General features: G+C 39.2%; 1 protein-coding gene across 4 annotated transcripts; it reads left to right on the plus strand.

The window, feature by feature from the left end:
• The first annotated feature begins 1,916 nt into the window (after nt 1–1,916).
• Nucleotides 1,917–14,681, plus strand: grinaa (glutamate receptor, ionotropic, N-methyl D-aspartate-associated protein 1a (glutamate binding)). 4 transcript variants are annotated; one of them, XM_031296313.2, is made up of 8 exons: nt 1,917–2,179; nt 10,808–11,147; nt 11,665–11,780; nt 11,881–12,081; nt 12,927–13,055; nt 13,379–13,522; nt 14,188–14,361; nt 14,439–14,681. In XM_031296313.2, the coding sequence occupies exons 2-7, from the start codon at nt 10,844–10,846 to the stop codon at nt 14,335–14,337; spliced, it is 1,044 nt and encodes a 347-aa protein (XP_031152173.1). In that variant the 5' UTR covers nt 1,917–2,179; nt 10,808–10,843; the 3' UTR covers nt 14,338–14,361; nt 14,439–14,681. The 4 variants fall into 4 exon arrangements, with proteins under 4 accessions (XP_031152173.1, XP_031152172.1, XP_031152174.1 ...); XM_031296312.2 differs by having other exon boundaries at nt 14,188–14,681; XM_031296314.2 differs by having other exon boundaries at nt 11,668–11,780; nt 14,188–14,681.

Consider the following 14,681-nt stretch of genomic DNA (forward strand, 5'->3'; position numbering starts at 1 on the left):
CCGCGCGGCCGTCTGACGGCATCAGTATTAAATTGAGACAGTTTTATTAGCGGTTAAAAACGTCTCGCGTTAAATAGTAGTTTAATTCGGTACAGTTGGTTTTAACGCCTGATGCAAAGTGTAGGCCTATAGGAGTACACATGAAAACCCTGAACAAGCAGCGTCGCTCTACTCTGTCTTTCTGCTGTGCCCCATTCACGTAGTAGTTTTACACTATGTAGATTAAACTCTGCAATTAATCCGCGGTTCACATGTGAACTGTGGTGGTCCGTTACACTGTAGGCTATATTCAACATCACTGATTAAGTAGCCTAAGTCAATCCTACAAACAACTGGACTTTAGGGTCAAGTGTTGTATCCGGCCCATGTCCCGGATGTGAAAGCCTCCTTACTGGACTACTGAATATAATAATATTCCATTATATTTTGTATTTTGAATTGTTACCTGCCACCAGAATTTTGTGATTTCCTTGCAATAAATATTGACATTTTTACCATAAATTGGTGCTAAAAATGTATCAGAATGCAGGAATTGAAGTCTTTTACCCTCAGAATTTCCTGGGGGAGGACACCCAGACCCCCTCCCCCCCCTGCTTTGTGTGTTCCCGCAAAGACAAATTCTGAGCAAGGAAAAACCCTGAAGTATAATCACAGACAGCCATAAAAAACATTTAAATTGGAGAGTTAGAGTTATAACTTAATATGTACAGTGTCAACAGAGAAACACGGACAATTGAACAGACAGTGACAACATGCATACTACATACCTACATACTGTAGAGAATGACAGTAACAGCATACAAACGGCATAAATAAAAATTTGTTATAAACGTGTGCTCTTTAAAAAGTAGAAAGCATTGTTTGCCAGTTACATTAAATGTTTAAAAATCCATAAATGTCCGTGGGTGGGACTGCATGGGCGTGGTAATGTGGGCTGGTGTGGGTGTGTTAGTAAGGAGAGAGAATAGGAGAAGGAAGTTTGTGTGAGGTGGACCTGGTCACCACAGACCCAAATCTTCTCAGCTGTTGCTACTGTCATATGCTGCACTGTCTCTTCATGTGGCACTATTATTATTTATATTATAACAAGGTAATGCAATGTGTAATCAAGTGATGACTGATTAACAGTAATGTAAATGCTAAATGCCCTAATACCTACATATCATGTAAGACTCAATTTCTCCATTTCTTTGCACAAAACTCTCCAGAAAGTGCCATTAAATGGTTTATTTTTTTTTTTTTAAATGAGGGGGGGGAGGGGGCTGTCGCAGCGTCATGGGTGCGCCGTATATTTTCCTGCTTTTTTGTCCTTTGCCAATCACACCTATGAAAATAAATGTAATTGGTATCAAAAGTAAAAGTACTCATTATGCAGAAGAATGGCCAGAATGGCCAAAAACCTCAATAATTATGATCTAATTATATATATACACACACACACACACACACACACACACACACACACACACACACACACACACATTATATGATCAGATTATAATTATTGATGTATAATCACTTTAATGTTGCTGCTCGTAAAGGTAGGGTTTTTAACAAATATGCCAGGTTGCCTATTCATTGATACTATTCATTTATTATTTATATTTTGTATTACTAATCTAAATATGCAAATTAACTCCAGCTGTCGGATAAATGTGGTGGATTAAAAAGTACAGTATTTCCTATTTCCCATTAAATTGTAGTGGAGTTGAAGTATAAAGTAACGTTAAATGGATAAACCTCAAAACCACTGCCTCAAAATGTTACGTTAAGTAACGTTACAGTAACTATGCTGTTATGCATCATGCAGAACCCTCCAGATCTATCTAGATCTTTCGATCGCAGTATTTGTAAAGCCAGTAAACTGCACAACTTTTTCTTTCTCTCATATGACACTAGCGAAAAATACTGCGTCAGTATCATAAAATAAATCTTATAATACAATACATCCATTGTCAGTTGGATAAATTGGTCATTTTGCGTAACCATGGAATGGATGTACAAGAACACGCGGAGATTCCCACACATCACATGACGACGTAGTGTGACGTCGTCAGCTGCTCGAGCCTGTTGTTCAGTCCAGATCATTATTATTAAACATCCATGGTCCAGACCAGGAGGAGGCGGAGGGAGAGTTAACGTTAATGTCGGCAGCTACTCTGAAATAAACACATTAAAGGTACGTGTGTTAGAGTTTGGTGGGAGTACATTTGCCGTGTGTGTGCGTGGGTGTTGTAACGTTACCGTTATTGTATGCTGGTTGTGCGGCTAACGAGCACGGTTGTGGCTAGCAGCTGTCACAAGATAGAAAGAGGTGACTTATCAAAACATATTTTATCAACTAACGGCACAGCTAACGTTAGATACAGTAACGTTAACGTAAAGTCACGAAGAAAATAAATGTGGCTTGGCAGCTTAGCGCCGTAAATGTGGTGGCTAAACATGACATAAAAGATTCAACATGGCGAGCAGGGATAATGAATATCCACCGCCGAATCACTCACAGTTTATCAGTATTTTTCTAAAGTGGCGGTCTTGCTAGCTTGGGGTTAGTATTTGTGAGTTTGATGTAGCTAACGGATAATCGCAGTGTCGCAGTGTTTATGTGCGCTGTGAGAGGCCCAGAGGGAGGTGCGCCCGCTGCAGGTGCACCATGAAAACGAGGCTCGCTGTTTTCGATTCATAGGTTTCTGTTTAGGTTTCCAGTCACTCTTAACCTCTAAATGCATATCGTATAATCATTTTTGTTCCAGATCGGTGATTAAGTGTAGTCTCCCTAGTATTTCTGTGTGTTTTAAATTTGTTTAAAGTAATTTAATTTTTCAAGCACAAATGCCAAACATTTTGTGTTCCTAGCTTCTTAAATGTGAGAATGTACTGCTGTTCTCACTTTTATTTCATTGTAAACCTAATTTCTATGATAAGACGAATGTCTTAACAATGTTGAGACATTTAATGTCACGTGATGTCACATTGGCTTTTAGAAAATAGTGACAGACATTTTTTACTTTATTTTGACATTTAATAGACGATTGATCAATTCATCTAGAGAATTATGCAGATTCAGCGAAAGTAAAAGCAATTGTTCGTTGCAGCCCAAGCCCTATTCCTGAGTTTTTCTTTGATATCAATAATGTGATCAATTTTGATTACAACAACGTATGCTTCATAGTGTATTTAGCTAAACAAGAGGTGGTTTGTTAAACTAAAATGATTATTAATGTAGATATGATCATGGCCTAGCAGGTCTTGGTCCTTTCACTTACCTAGAGTTAGAAGTGGTATATGTAATTTTAAGTCATGATATTGATAGGGCTAAAACAATTAACGTTATTCTATTAACTGATTAGTAAAGTGGCAACTATTTTGATAATGCTGACTATTACCTAGTTCCAGCTTCTCAAATGTGAGGATTTGCTTCTTTTCTCTAATGTATTATTTTACCTTAATATGTTTTGGACATGTAAAGATGTCACCTTGGGCTGTAATCATAGACTGTATATAAGAATGGACCAATAGATCCCGTTGCTCTGGACGGAGACCAGTGAAGGCCATTAGAAGCACTTTTCCGGTGATGGCTGAGCGTTACTGTGCAGCCTCCAACTGAGAGAGACGACGTAGATGTGACGTGAGCAACCTGTCTGAAAGTTGTAAGTCTTCTGGTAGCTGTACCAAGAGAAATCTCAATCATTCCCAATCTTGCAGAGACGGAGAGCATAGGTATATGTAAGGAGATAACATAGGCACAGGCTAATTACTGCTAACTAAAATGCTAGTTAACATTAGTAATTCAACTTAAACAGCGTATGTTAGTCAAAACTGTCTGCGAGCTTCTCCTGTACTATACGGTAATTCCTCTACTATGCGACAGTAAGTCGCTTGGTTATGACACAATTGTTAGCCTATTTTTACAAAAATGTCTGCTACGGAGCCATAACGTGAGATACAAGGTAATGGAGCCTTTTATACATTGTCGTGTTTCTTTAGAAATTAACAATGGACAACTAGTCTTTAAACTCTTCAGATGTAAAGTTATTCACTGTCAAAGTGGCGCCAAACTGAATGTCAGTCAGTGGAATGCTAACGGGGGGGTGATGGCTTGGTAGCATCACAATAGTGCCATAGGAGCTACGCGTTCCGGGGAGCGATATTATGAATCCCACTATGGCCACGCCAAGACCCGCCCTTCAATAGCATTCACACACTAATTGGCCAGGACTCCATGCTTACATGTTCAGGTCCTATCCCCTGACCAATCCCCTAACCCTAACCTTAACCACTCAAGGTCAAATGCCTAACCCCAACCAATCGAGCTGCTTCGTAGGGCGGATCTTGGCGTGGCCATAGTGGGATTCGTAATTTTGCTTCCGGGGAGAGGCTTTCTTGGCTGTAATAGAGAGCCAAAGTCATGCCCTACTTCCGGTCCATAGGACCTATCTTTCGAAAAAATATGAACGGGAGTCAATGGAGAGATAATTATTATTTTTTGGTCCGGTTTGTATTGAGCCATGGATTACAAATATACTGTAATCCATGGTCAGTACTGTCAATTTAAAAGATACATTTTCAACCGAAGAAAGTCTCAGTTTGCCGTAGGTTTGTCATATGACCACTTAGTTTTGTGTGAAACCACTCAGTGAACTACATCTCTCGGCTGACACAATTTACATCACCTAGCTTGATGCTCAGCTTGATCGCTAGCTAGCTAGCTTAGCTCTGTTTCAGAACACATGTAACGTTATCTTACCTGTTGTGTTTTATTCAGTGAAGTGTTTTCAGCAGATAAGCAAAAGAACAAGCAAGATCCGCTGTTCATTTGAGTAACGTTACAGCGAGACTTCATCCATGTGACTTTGAAGTGTGTAGTCTTTCTAATTACGTATTTTCACAGTGTTATACTTCAACAGTTTAACAATAAACTGAGACTTTCTTGACTTGCGAAATTATCTATTAATCTGATGAACATCATATGTGTAAGTCATGGCTCAATTCAAACGGGATCAAAAAATAATTTGTCTTTCCCCATTCACTACCGTTCATATTTTTTTGGCGTTAAGGTCCCATGGCGGTCCACCGGAATGGGAAGGGACTTCGCCTCTCTATAGACAGTTCTTACAATCTACTGGCATTTTATTAGGCCTACAGCTAATGATTATTTTCCTTGTCGATTATTCTGTCGATTCTTGTTTGGTCTAAAACGTCAGAAAATTGTGAAATGTTGATCAGGTTTTTCCTAAGCCCAATATGATGTCCTTAAATGTATTGTTTTGTCCACAATTCAAAGATATTCAGCTTACTGTCAAATAGGAGTGAACAAACTACAAAATATTCACATTTAAGCAGCTGGAATCATAGAAATTTGACTTTTTTTTCTTCAAAAAATAGTTGGCGATTAATTAAATAGTTGACAACTAATCAATTGACTTTGCAGCTCTACATTTTATAGACCAAACTATTTACTGATTAATCAAGAAATGTGCTGATTAATTGGTAATGGAAATGATCAAGTTTTCAGCCCTAATATATTTTTGTAGTGGTAAATTTGACAGAAAGTCAATTGAGAAACTGTTCATTGATTAAATAACCAGACCTTTCTGTTTACTGGCTAAGCCAGTGATTAAATCCCTGCCAAATCAAGGTAGCTCAACTTGGGATAGATGATATATTACAACAACAATATTAATGCACCCATACCCTGATTCTATGAAAGCCTATGTGTTGTTGCTATCTCAACTTTAGGCCTTCGTCATGAATAATTCACACACCTCCAAATATACACAGTTTCCATTAGCCAAACATTGTCCTTAGCTATTTACATCCTTGACCGCATATTATATGTTTTTATTATTTATAGGTCGACTGTGTTATTGGTTGAAGTTCTCCATTTACAGTCTGGCTGTCCTGTGTTGACTGAAGCTGAAGGATATACCTGAGCATGACGTTCAGCTCAGAGAGAAACAGTCTCTCGGTTCCTCCGTGACAGCTTGTTACCAGGACGTGCATGATGTCATGCCGAGCAAATTAGTTTGCTCTCCTTATAATACAATTTTACAGCGAGGGACTTTGAATGAACATTTTCTCATAATGTTGAGGGTTATTTAATGGAAGAACAAGATGAGGAGAGACAAGCGAGGACACTAGTGGATGTTTCTGCTGTTGTGTCACCATCCAGCTGTGAAACAGACTTAAACTAAGTCCAGGATTACTCAATTTATATTGCAGCCATGGAAATAACGGCCTCATCCCATAAAAAGCATGTATGTGCTTATTCTGTTTTGCTAGTATTGGAGAGAGGGGATATTTAACATTATATATATATATATATATATATATATATATATATATATATTTTTTTTTTTTTTTTCTTTCTTTATTTCTTCATTTAACAAAATATGTCCTGTTATTATAAAGAATAATTAAGAAAGCAGTAGTATGTTGACATTCTATGCCATACCTAAAGTGCAGCCATCTGTCACAAGGCGAGATGTCTGCAGGTTTGACATAGCCAGAGCTGCTGCTGACACGGCGCGTCACCATGACAATATCTTTCCAGACTGCTGCATCTGCTGGCAGATAGGCTGACAGCGACTTTACGGGGGATTTATCAATGAGGTGGTCAAGTGGCGGTTTTATAACAGGACTCAAAATGTTATTATTGTGCTTTGAAGAGTCTGTTATTGGTGCATTGTGTGAAACAATCCCGTGAAACTTTTTCCTCCCCACAGGTTGCAAAACTGCTCCCACCAAATTAGTCAGTGATCATGTGACCGTGAAACAGCATTTTATTTTTGATAGCACTCAGTGAATGAAGTCCTGTTGGTTTGTAGCTTTTAGAAAAGTATTGCATGTGTGAAAGTTGTATACTTAATCTTTAAAAGTATTGTTATTTTAATTGTATTTATCCTAAGTCATCCTCAATCAAAGATCACAACTTAGCCTATTACTTTAACTTGTCGCGGCGCCACATGTTTTAACACGCTGACCTCTGTATAGACCCCAGTGCTTTGTGCGGCTGTTCCTGTTTTGTCACTGTGTTTCCTGGTGGTGCTCAGGCATGCACATAGCATGTTGTTTATGGGTTTGTCAAGGTATTGTGCTAGCCTAATTGTGTTAACATGGGTCTCTGGCTATCCAACTGAACCCCCCCGACCCCCCCCCCCCCTAATCTTCTAATTCCCCTGGCGATAGCTATCAGCTGAAGCCAGGGATAGTGGCACTGTCCTTATCCATCTAGCGTCAGGTTGTCTTTTCTAAGAGGATTTAAAATCTCCCAAATAATGCTTGTGAAGCTGTACAAACACTGCCTTGAACTGACTAACAATTCTTAAAAAAATTAAACTATGACTGGACAGTATTCACGTTCACCACAGACATGGAAGTGAAACTATTGTGGTTGTTGAATTGATCTTGTGCAACTTGTGAGATGAGTGGCACTAACTTTTAATGTCCTTTTCTGAAGAGGCTTAACCTTTTTTTAATTCTAAAACAGTGTTAGTTTTCTTTGTACAATAAACAATACAAAAAAATACAATTGTATTTATCAATAAAATGTATCAATGTCTTAAGTAGAGCGTGTGAGCGGAGCAAGAAGCGGTGAGAATTTCCACTCCTTGCTCCGCTCACATGCTCTGCTCTTAAGACACATAACATTTGTTGTCAAAATATCAGAGGAGAAGAATGTCTCTGTTGACCAAGCCGTTGTGACTTCATGCATATTTCTTTACTGTGTGGTGTGTAACTATGGAGGTAACCCATGCTACACAGATAAAAAGCTACAAACAGGCCAGTACAGATAAGTTCAGTTCTAAAAAACAATTGTCACTTTTGTTAAACATGATTTCCAAGATCACCTTAAGCTTTTGCTACAATTTGAGAAAATGAATATAAATAAAGACATAGGATAAGGATAATTAAATTATTGCTTATTGGATTTCTGCAAAATCATACTTTGATTATATTATCTCATCATGTTATCATTCCACAAATGTCCAAATTAGTCATTCACAACAAGCTATAATTATAGATTAACAAAGTTCAGGGTTCCCCCCAGAAAAGTTGTCAAACCCGGTGGCAAGTGTCTATTTTTATGTGATAATAAACTGAATATCTTTGAGATTTGGATCACCTTGACCTTAAGGAAATCGTGATAGGCATTTTTCACCTTTTTTCTGACATTTTATAGACCTAAAGATTAATCAATTGATGGGAAAAAAAACACCTAGAGCAGTTTATTGCTTCTTCCATCCATATGATTATTTTACATGGGATTTCTGGCTTATTGCCCAGCCCTAACATGGATGGCAAATTCATTCAAGACCTGAGATACAAACTTAAATGCTTTACATGGACATTGGACAGGGAGGGGATCACATGCTTTGACTGCGTGTGTCACGTGATTAGTTAAGGACTCTTAGGTTATTCAGTTACATCTCTGGGTTCACTCAGATGACGGATGTTCTGTCTTGTGTGACGTAAGCAAACAAAACCTTTTTGTAGTGTTACATTAAGAGAGTGATCGTATAAGATAAGCCGATATTGACTACAGTGCAAACATTTCACTGACAGATAAATGGATTTTTCAAGTAATATTTCAATTCAATAAAAAACTGCTGTACTCAGTGTACTGTATGCCCCATTACACAACCATTGTTGTCCTGAAAGCCAGGAGGGATTTCGCTCCTCAGATAATGATTGTAATCTGTTATGATCTAAATGGAGACTGTCAGTATGAAGCTCAGCCAGCACTCGCCATGTTGTCTGCTCTCTCCTACTGCACTATCCTAGTGATGGACAGACAGGAATCATGAGGAAACACACTGGAGTCTGGATGCATTAGCCAAGGCGAAATAGAGCACTGTTGCATAACGCTTACGGTGTGGTCTGGAAAGAGGGAGGAGAAGGATAGAGGCAGTGTTAGAAACAGTAAGCATGATTTTTAGCTTTCTAATCTCAAGCTTTTCTTTTAAAGTCAGCAATCAGGAGAATGGCTTTATTGGCTCCTATCCCTCAGCAGAAGTTTTCCTGCAGACCTTTTATATAAAACCTGCACAGCAGATTTGAAAGCACTAATCAACCTTGAAAAATCTGACCTCACTTGCCGAGATATCTGTTTTCTAGTGTACAGCTTTGTGTCATGCATGTAGATGCTTCATTAGCATTCTAGATTGCAATGTAAATGGTGCAGAAACCTGTTGACCTGGGTTGTGCAGGTGCGTGGTGGGGGGATGGGACACTGCAGTAAATGGCCAGTATGTCAGGCCTCTTCCTGAAACCAAGCAGATTAATAATACATTTGGTTACCAAGGCACCACCTGCATCCATGGTAACATTGTCCGCGCTAATCAAGTGTGAACAGTGGTTGCCGTCTCCTCAATTTCTCTCGTTTTCTCTGCTGGTTAAATCCATAAAGCCGGTGTGTGGGATTGGCAGTTTTATGTAGGTATGAATGGGGTTTATGATTACTGGTGTACTCTTCCACTGACATCAGGTTCATTCACAGCAGTAAAAAGGATTCAGTTAACCTCTGGTTGAACCTTGTTATTAGGGGAAGTTTTAGAATGACATAATAATTTCAAAATGACAAGGGTTGGTTGAGTTTCAGCCCTAAGTGACATTAATTCAAGTCAAATTCGTAGCTCTAATTATATACACCCAATATGAACCATTAGATAGCGTGGTCACCCAAATATAACTACATTACCTGTCTAAATGCACCCATTAAATCACACCGTCAATGCAAAGTAGCACATTATTATTATTATTATTTTTTTTTATTATTATTATTATGCAGTGCATTGTGCAGTCAGCTCTTTCTAGGAAGTGCGGTTGCTTCCACTGACTTCCTTTGCAGCCATTGCCAAAGATGTGTGTTTTCAGATGTGCCTGGATAGTCAGCCATAACAGTAACCCCTCCCCTAACTTCTTCTCAGAGCAGTGTGACGCAAGTGTCTCATCTGGTGTTTTTAGTGACTCTCTGACCTGTGGCCTATTTATTCCATTAGATCACAGCTGCCCACTGCTTTTCACTGAACTCATGAGTAACTCATCATTTCTTTTCTTCTGACCGTAAACCCAGGGTGTGTCAAGACATGTATCTCCTGTTTCATTATCAACACTTCACAATAACATATGCATTACCGATAAATCAACACATTAAAATCTCAGAATTAAACAATGATTTCAAATATTTCCAAGAGCGTGTACTGACCACAGTGATCTTACAAAAACTAAATAAACTAAATAAAAAAAATCATTTTCCTCCTGATCCTCCGCAGCCTAGCTCTCTCAAAGACTTTATAAGCATGTACGTTTCAGCATTGTCTGTTATTTGTTCAGCTTCTTATAAATAAGACCATGTAATGACCAATCACATTTGATTTTTAGAAGAGTGATTTAGTATATTCTAACTGAAAAAAAAAATAATCCAAAAAAGGAAGGTAAAAGAGCATAAAATGCTAATATATCTGGATTTTAGTTTGTGAAAACAAAAAGGCAAAGTGTTATAGCTCTCTGCAATGCCTTTGTCCTCTCTTCCTGCAGCATTGTTTATTTGCCAGTCACATTTTTCAATCAGGGATATGCAGTGATTGTGTCTTTGCCAGTTTGGCCTAGATAGTGTCCAATCATTTATTTTTCTGTGCTTACTTCTGGGACTTTTGAGATGTAAGAAAGATGTTGAAATTGTGTGAATATTTTTACTGCAAACATTTAGATTAAAATCTTCTCACCTGTTGTTTAATGTATGTTTATGCTGGATACAGATGTTTTTTTAGGCGAACTAATCCTGATTCTACGTCTCTTCTCATAGATTGTTCTAGCAGCAGAGTGAGCCTTCCCCCACACCATGTCCCAGGAGAAGAGTGGATACCCTGTTATGGGTGAGAACAACCCACTTCATAACAACGTTTATGGACCCCCTCAGCCAGGTTTCGGTATGCCCCCTCCCAACTACAGCCAAGCCCCAGGAGGACCGTACCCACCAGCAGCTGGCTATGGACAGCCGGGCTTCCCCCAGGCAGGCCCAGGTTTTGCCCCTGGTCCCTACCCTCAGATGCCTTACCCTCAGATGCCCTACCCACAGGGACCCTACCCACAGGGGCCTTATCAGCAAGGGGTCGCACAACCAGGCTTTCTTGGTGACCCATCGGGTGAGTGGTTAAACCAAAGATGTGAAGCATTTATGAATAGACTTTTCCTTTTCTAGGCCACCTTATTCTTTGTTATTAGATACCTGAATGTATCACAGAGGCGATAAATCATGACATAGCCAAATAGTGGGCCTGTAACTCTACGAAAGTGAGTCATGTCTTTTGACTGTGCTTATGCTCATCCACAAAAATGTGCTCAGCTAAAGTCGTGTTCATTATTACTTTTTCCAAACTTTTCCTCTTTGCCCAATTAAGGTGTCTCACTTTTCCATGTAAATGGATTTACACACTAAACTGTGAATACTAGAAGAGCTGTGTACATTATCCAGGTCAACAGGAAAACACATGGCTGGCTCCAGTTTAGATCAGACTCAACACAGATGACCGGGAAATCAATGAGAAGATCAATACTACAATCGCACACAGACGCCACACACACATGTCCATTTGCTTAGCCTAGCTGTGCTAGTTTAAACAAACAAAAACAAACTGTTGTCCTGTTATTATTGTTCACCAGAAACTGTCGGCAGTGCTGGTTACCATGGTGATGTGCCTCCATCTTACTACGACAATGAGGAGTTCACCAACTCTGGCTTTGAGGACAAGAGCATCCGACAAGCCTTCATCAGAAAAGTAGGTCCTTTACCGTTTCAAAAAGATGAAATGTGTCTGATAAAGAAGTAAATATGGCATTGCATACAACCTCACCTGCTTCATTTCTCTTTCCCACCAGGTCTTCATGGTTCTCACAGTGCAGCTGATGATCACTTTCTCCTTCGTTGCAGTCTTCACCTTTGTTGATGAGGCCAAGTTCTTTGTGCGACGTAATCCATGGACATACTATGTGTCCTATGCAGTCTTCTTTGTGTCTCTAATCGTCCTCAGCTGTTGTGGAGACTTCCGCCGCAAGCACCCCTGGAACTTGGTTGCACTGGTAAGAACTTGCCCTAATAGCAAATCATTAAAAAGTATGGATTAGCCAATGTAAAATTCTGTTAAAATGATAAATAAACCAATTCACGCACAGTGTGTGTACCATTTTAATGAACGATTACGATTTTTCAACAGAAAATATGCAAAGCAAGCTGAAGGTGAAAGCTGTAGGTGCTCCTGAGAATCATACATGATCTAACCTAAGGCAGGGGTGTAGTGGAGGCTGCACGTAAACACTGTTTACCCACCTTTCAAATTCTGAAATAGAAACATACTTTACATCACTTTACACATGTTCATGCTAAACTGGGCTCCCTCTGTCAGTTCCTCCTGTAATTTCTAGGATCGCTTGTTTTGTTTTCCACTGGAACATTGTACCGCAATGTCTATTGTAGAGCTGCCACGGTTAGTTGATTTTGATCATTATAATAATCGTTTTGAACGAGACGTTGCTGTTAAAGCTAGATCTGGTTTATGAAAGACCCTAGCAAAGCAACACAGTAAAGAAAATAAGCACAGCAGAAACATCAGATGGGGAAGACCTCCGTGTTTAACTATATATCTTAAAATGTTATACTTACGACTTAAAATGACAACAGAAATAAACAAGTTTGCCGATTTCACATATCTCAGCAATTAAAATCGATGGGCAGTTTTCTACCTAGAAGGGATTTTTGTGTTAGAGCGACATCAAGGTGATTCGGTCTATAGATTGGTCTTGGTTCAAGATATTTTTTTGAGACAGACTAATGGCCCATCTTTCCATCATCTCACCTGGATATCTAAACCAAGTAAAGTGTGTCATAAGTGATGTTAATTTGATTGTGTGTTTTCTGTGTCTTGCAGTCCATCCTGACCCTGAGCCTCTCCTACATGGTGGGCATGATCGCCAGCTTCTATGACACAGAGACCGTCATCATGGCCGTGGGCATCACTGCAGTGGTCTGCTTCACTGTCGTGCTCTTTTCACTACAGGTCAGAAAACGCACAAAAAGCTGCTTGAATAAATGTATTGAAATGTCTACAGACAAACAAAGTCGCTCTGGTTCAAAAGCTAAAGTGAGAATTTCTTCTGATTAGTTTTTCACAGTAAAGTGTGCAACATTAAACTGAAGGTATGAATGATTGTATTAGTTAAACCCTCAGGAGTATTTGTTTGGAAAAAACTTTGGATTCCAATTGTAAAATGCATTTAAATATAAATGAATGGTTTAAAAATGTTTTATTTGACAATCAGTCCCATACCTTAGCTCATATACAGTATTTTCCAACATTTTTTCTTTCCTTCTTCACCACAGAGCAAGTATGACTTCACTTCCTGTCGGGGCGTGCTGTTTGTGTGCCTGATTGTGCTGTTGCTCTTCTCCATCCTCTGCATCTTCATCCGCCACAGGATCCTGCACATCGTCTATGCCTCACTGGGGGCCCTGCTCTTCACCTGCGTACGTTTCTCACACTCATTTTGGCTGTGGCTATTGCTTGTATTCAGTTTTTGGCGTGTTAAAAAAATCCTGATTTTGTGCAACCGTAATGATCACTTGGATGTCATTCTTGAGCAAGTGCAAAATATTTCATGGAAGGTATACTTTCCAGTTGGGTACTTTAAAATGTGTGGGGTAATGGCGTCCAGTCGTCTGGATACAGTTACTAGACAGTCATCACCATTATCTCACCATACAGATGGTTTTCCATTCAGTGAACTTTATTCTGCTCAATAAGTGAGAATTATATCAGCAGAATGTTTAAGTGTAAAGCACAAATCGGGTAGGAAAAAGATTTATGCTTAACAAGAGGAAAGTGGGACGCTAACTTTGTTATTAAAATTTGAATATGTGACCATGCATCATGAGAGCCAAACTTAACCAAAACAGCTGGTAAAACACTATAAACATTATTATAGAGGGTAAAATAAGTCTTTTGGGCCAACACAAGAGGTAGGCAACTTTAGATGAACAAAGAAGGAGAAGATGTCATAGAATGCATTTGATGAAGGACAACCCTGCTTTCTTTTAATAATTTGCTAATGCATTTGCTAGTCATTCATCTTAGATCTTAATTGTAGACATCTCTTAAAATGACTAATGCCGACCTTGTTTCTTGTCTGCAGTTTTTGGCTGTGGACACTCAGCTTCTCCTGGGCAACAAGAAGATGTCTCTGAGTCCAGAGGAGTACATTTTTGCCGCCCTCAACCTCTACACTGACATCATCAACATTTTCCTCTACATCCTGACTATTGTTGGACGCTCCCGGGAATGAGGCTGCACCTTAGAGAGAAAAGGAGTGAGATAGAGAATGCCTCCTTTTAATTGTGAAATTTTGCTAACATGCTCTCTAACTCAAACTTTTTCTTCACTCAGGCAGTTGTGCTGTGGAGCAGATTCAGCCTGTCATAAAATCCAGCTGAGGGACACTATTTATTTTATTCAAATCTTGCCATTAGTGACAGAAGTATACTTCCTCCTTTCTTTTTATTCAATTTTGATCACTCTGCTTGCTGTTACTGCCCTATGCTTCTAACACGTGGCTATATTACCTATCCCCCAACTACCAGTTTGGCTCTGCTCATACAGTGTAAAAGCTGTTATCCTGTGAATGCCTTT

Source organism: Sander lucioperca, chromosome 16 (assembly GCF_008315115.2).
Source record: "Sander lucioperca isolate FBNREF2018 chromosome 16, SLUC_FBN_1.2, whole genome shotgun sequence".
Classification (NCBI taxonomy): Eukaryota; Metazoa; Chordata; class Actinopteri; order Perciformes; family Percidae; genus Sander; species Sander lucioperca.

Excerpts from the sequence above, each read along its gene's own strand:
- grinaa (XM_031296312.2), top strand. The coding sequence starts at position 10,844 with ATGTCCCAGGAGAAGAGTGGATACCCTGTTATGGGTGAGAACAACCCA. Across the intron at positions 11,148-11,664 it reads CTTTCTTGGTGACCCATCGG|AAACTGTCGGCAGTGCTGGT; the intron begins GTGAGTGGTTAA and ends ATTGTTCACCAG. Across the intron at positions 13,523-14,187 it reads GGGCCCTGCTCTTCACCTGC|TTTTTGGCTGTGGACACTCA; the intron begins GTACGTTTCTCA and ends TCTTGTCTGCAG.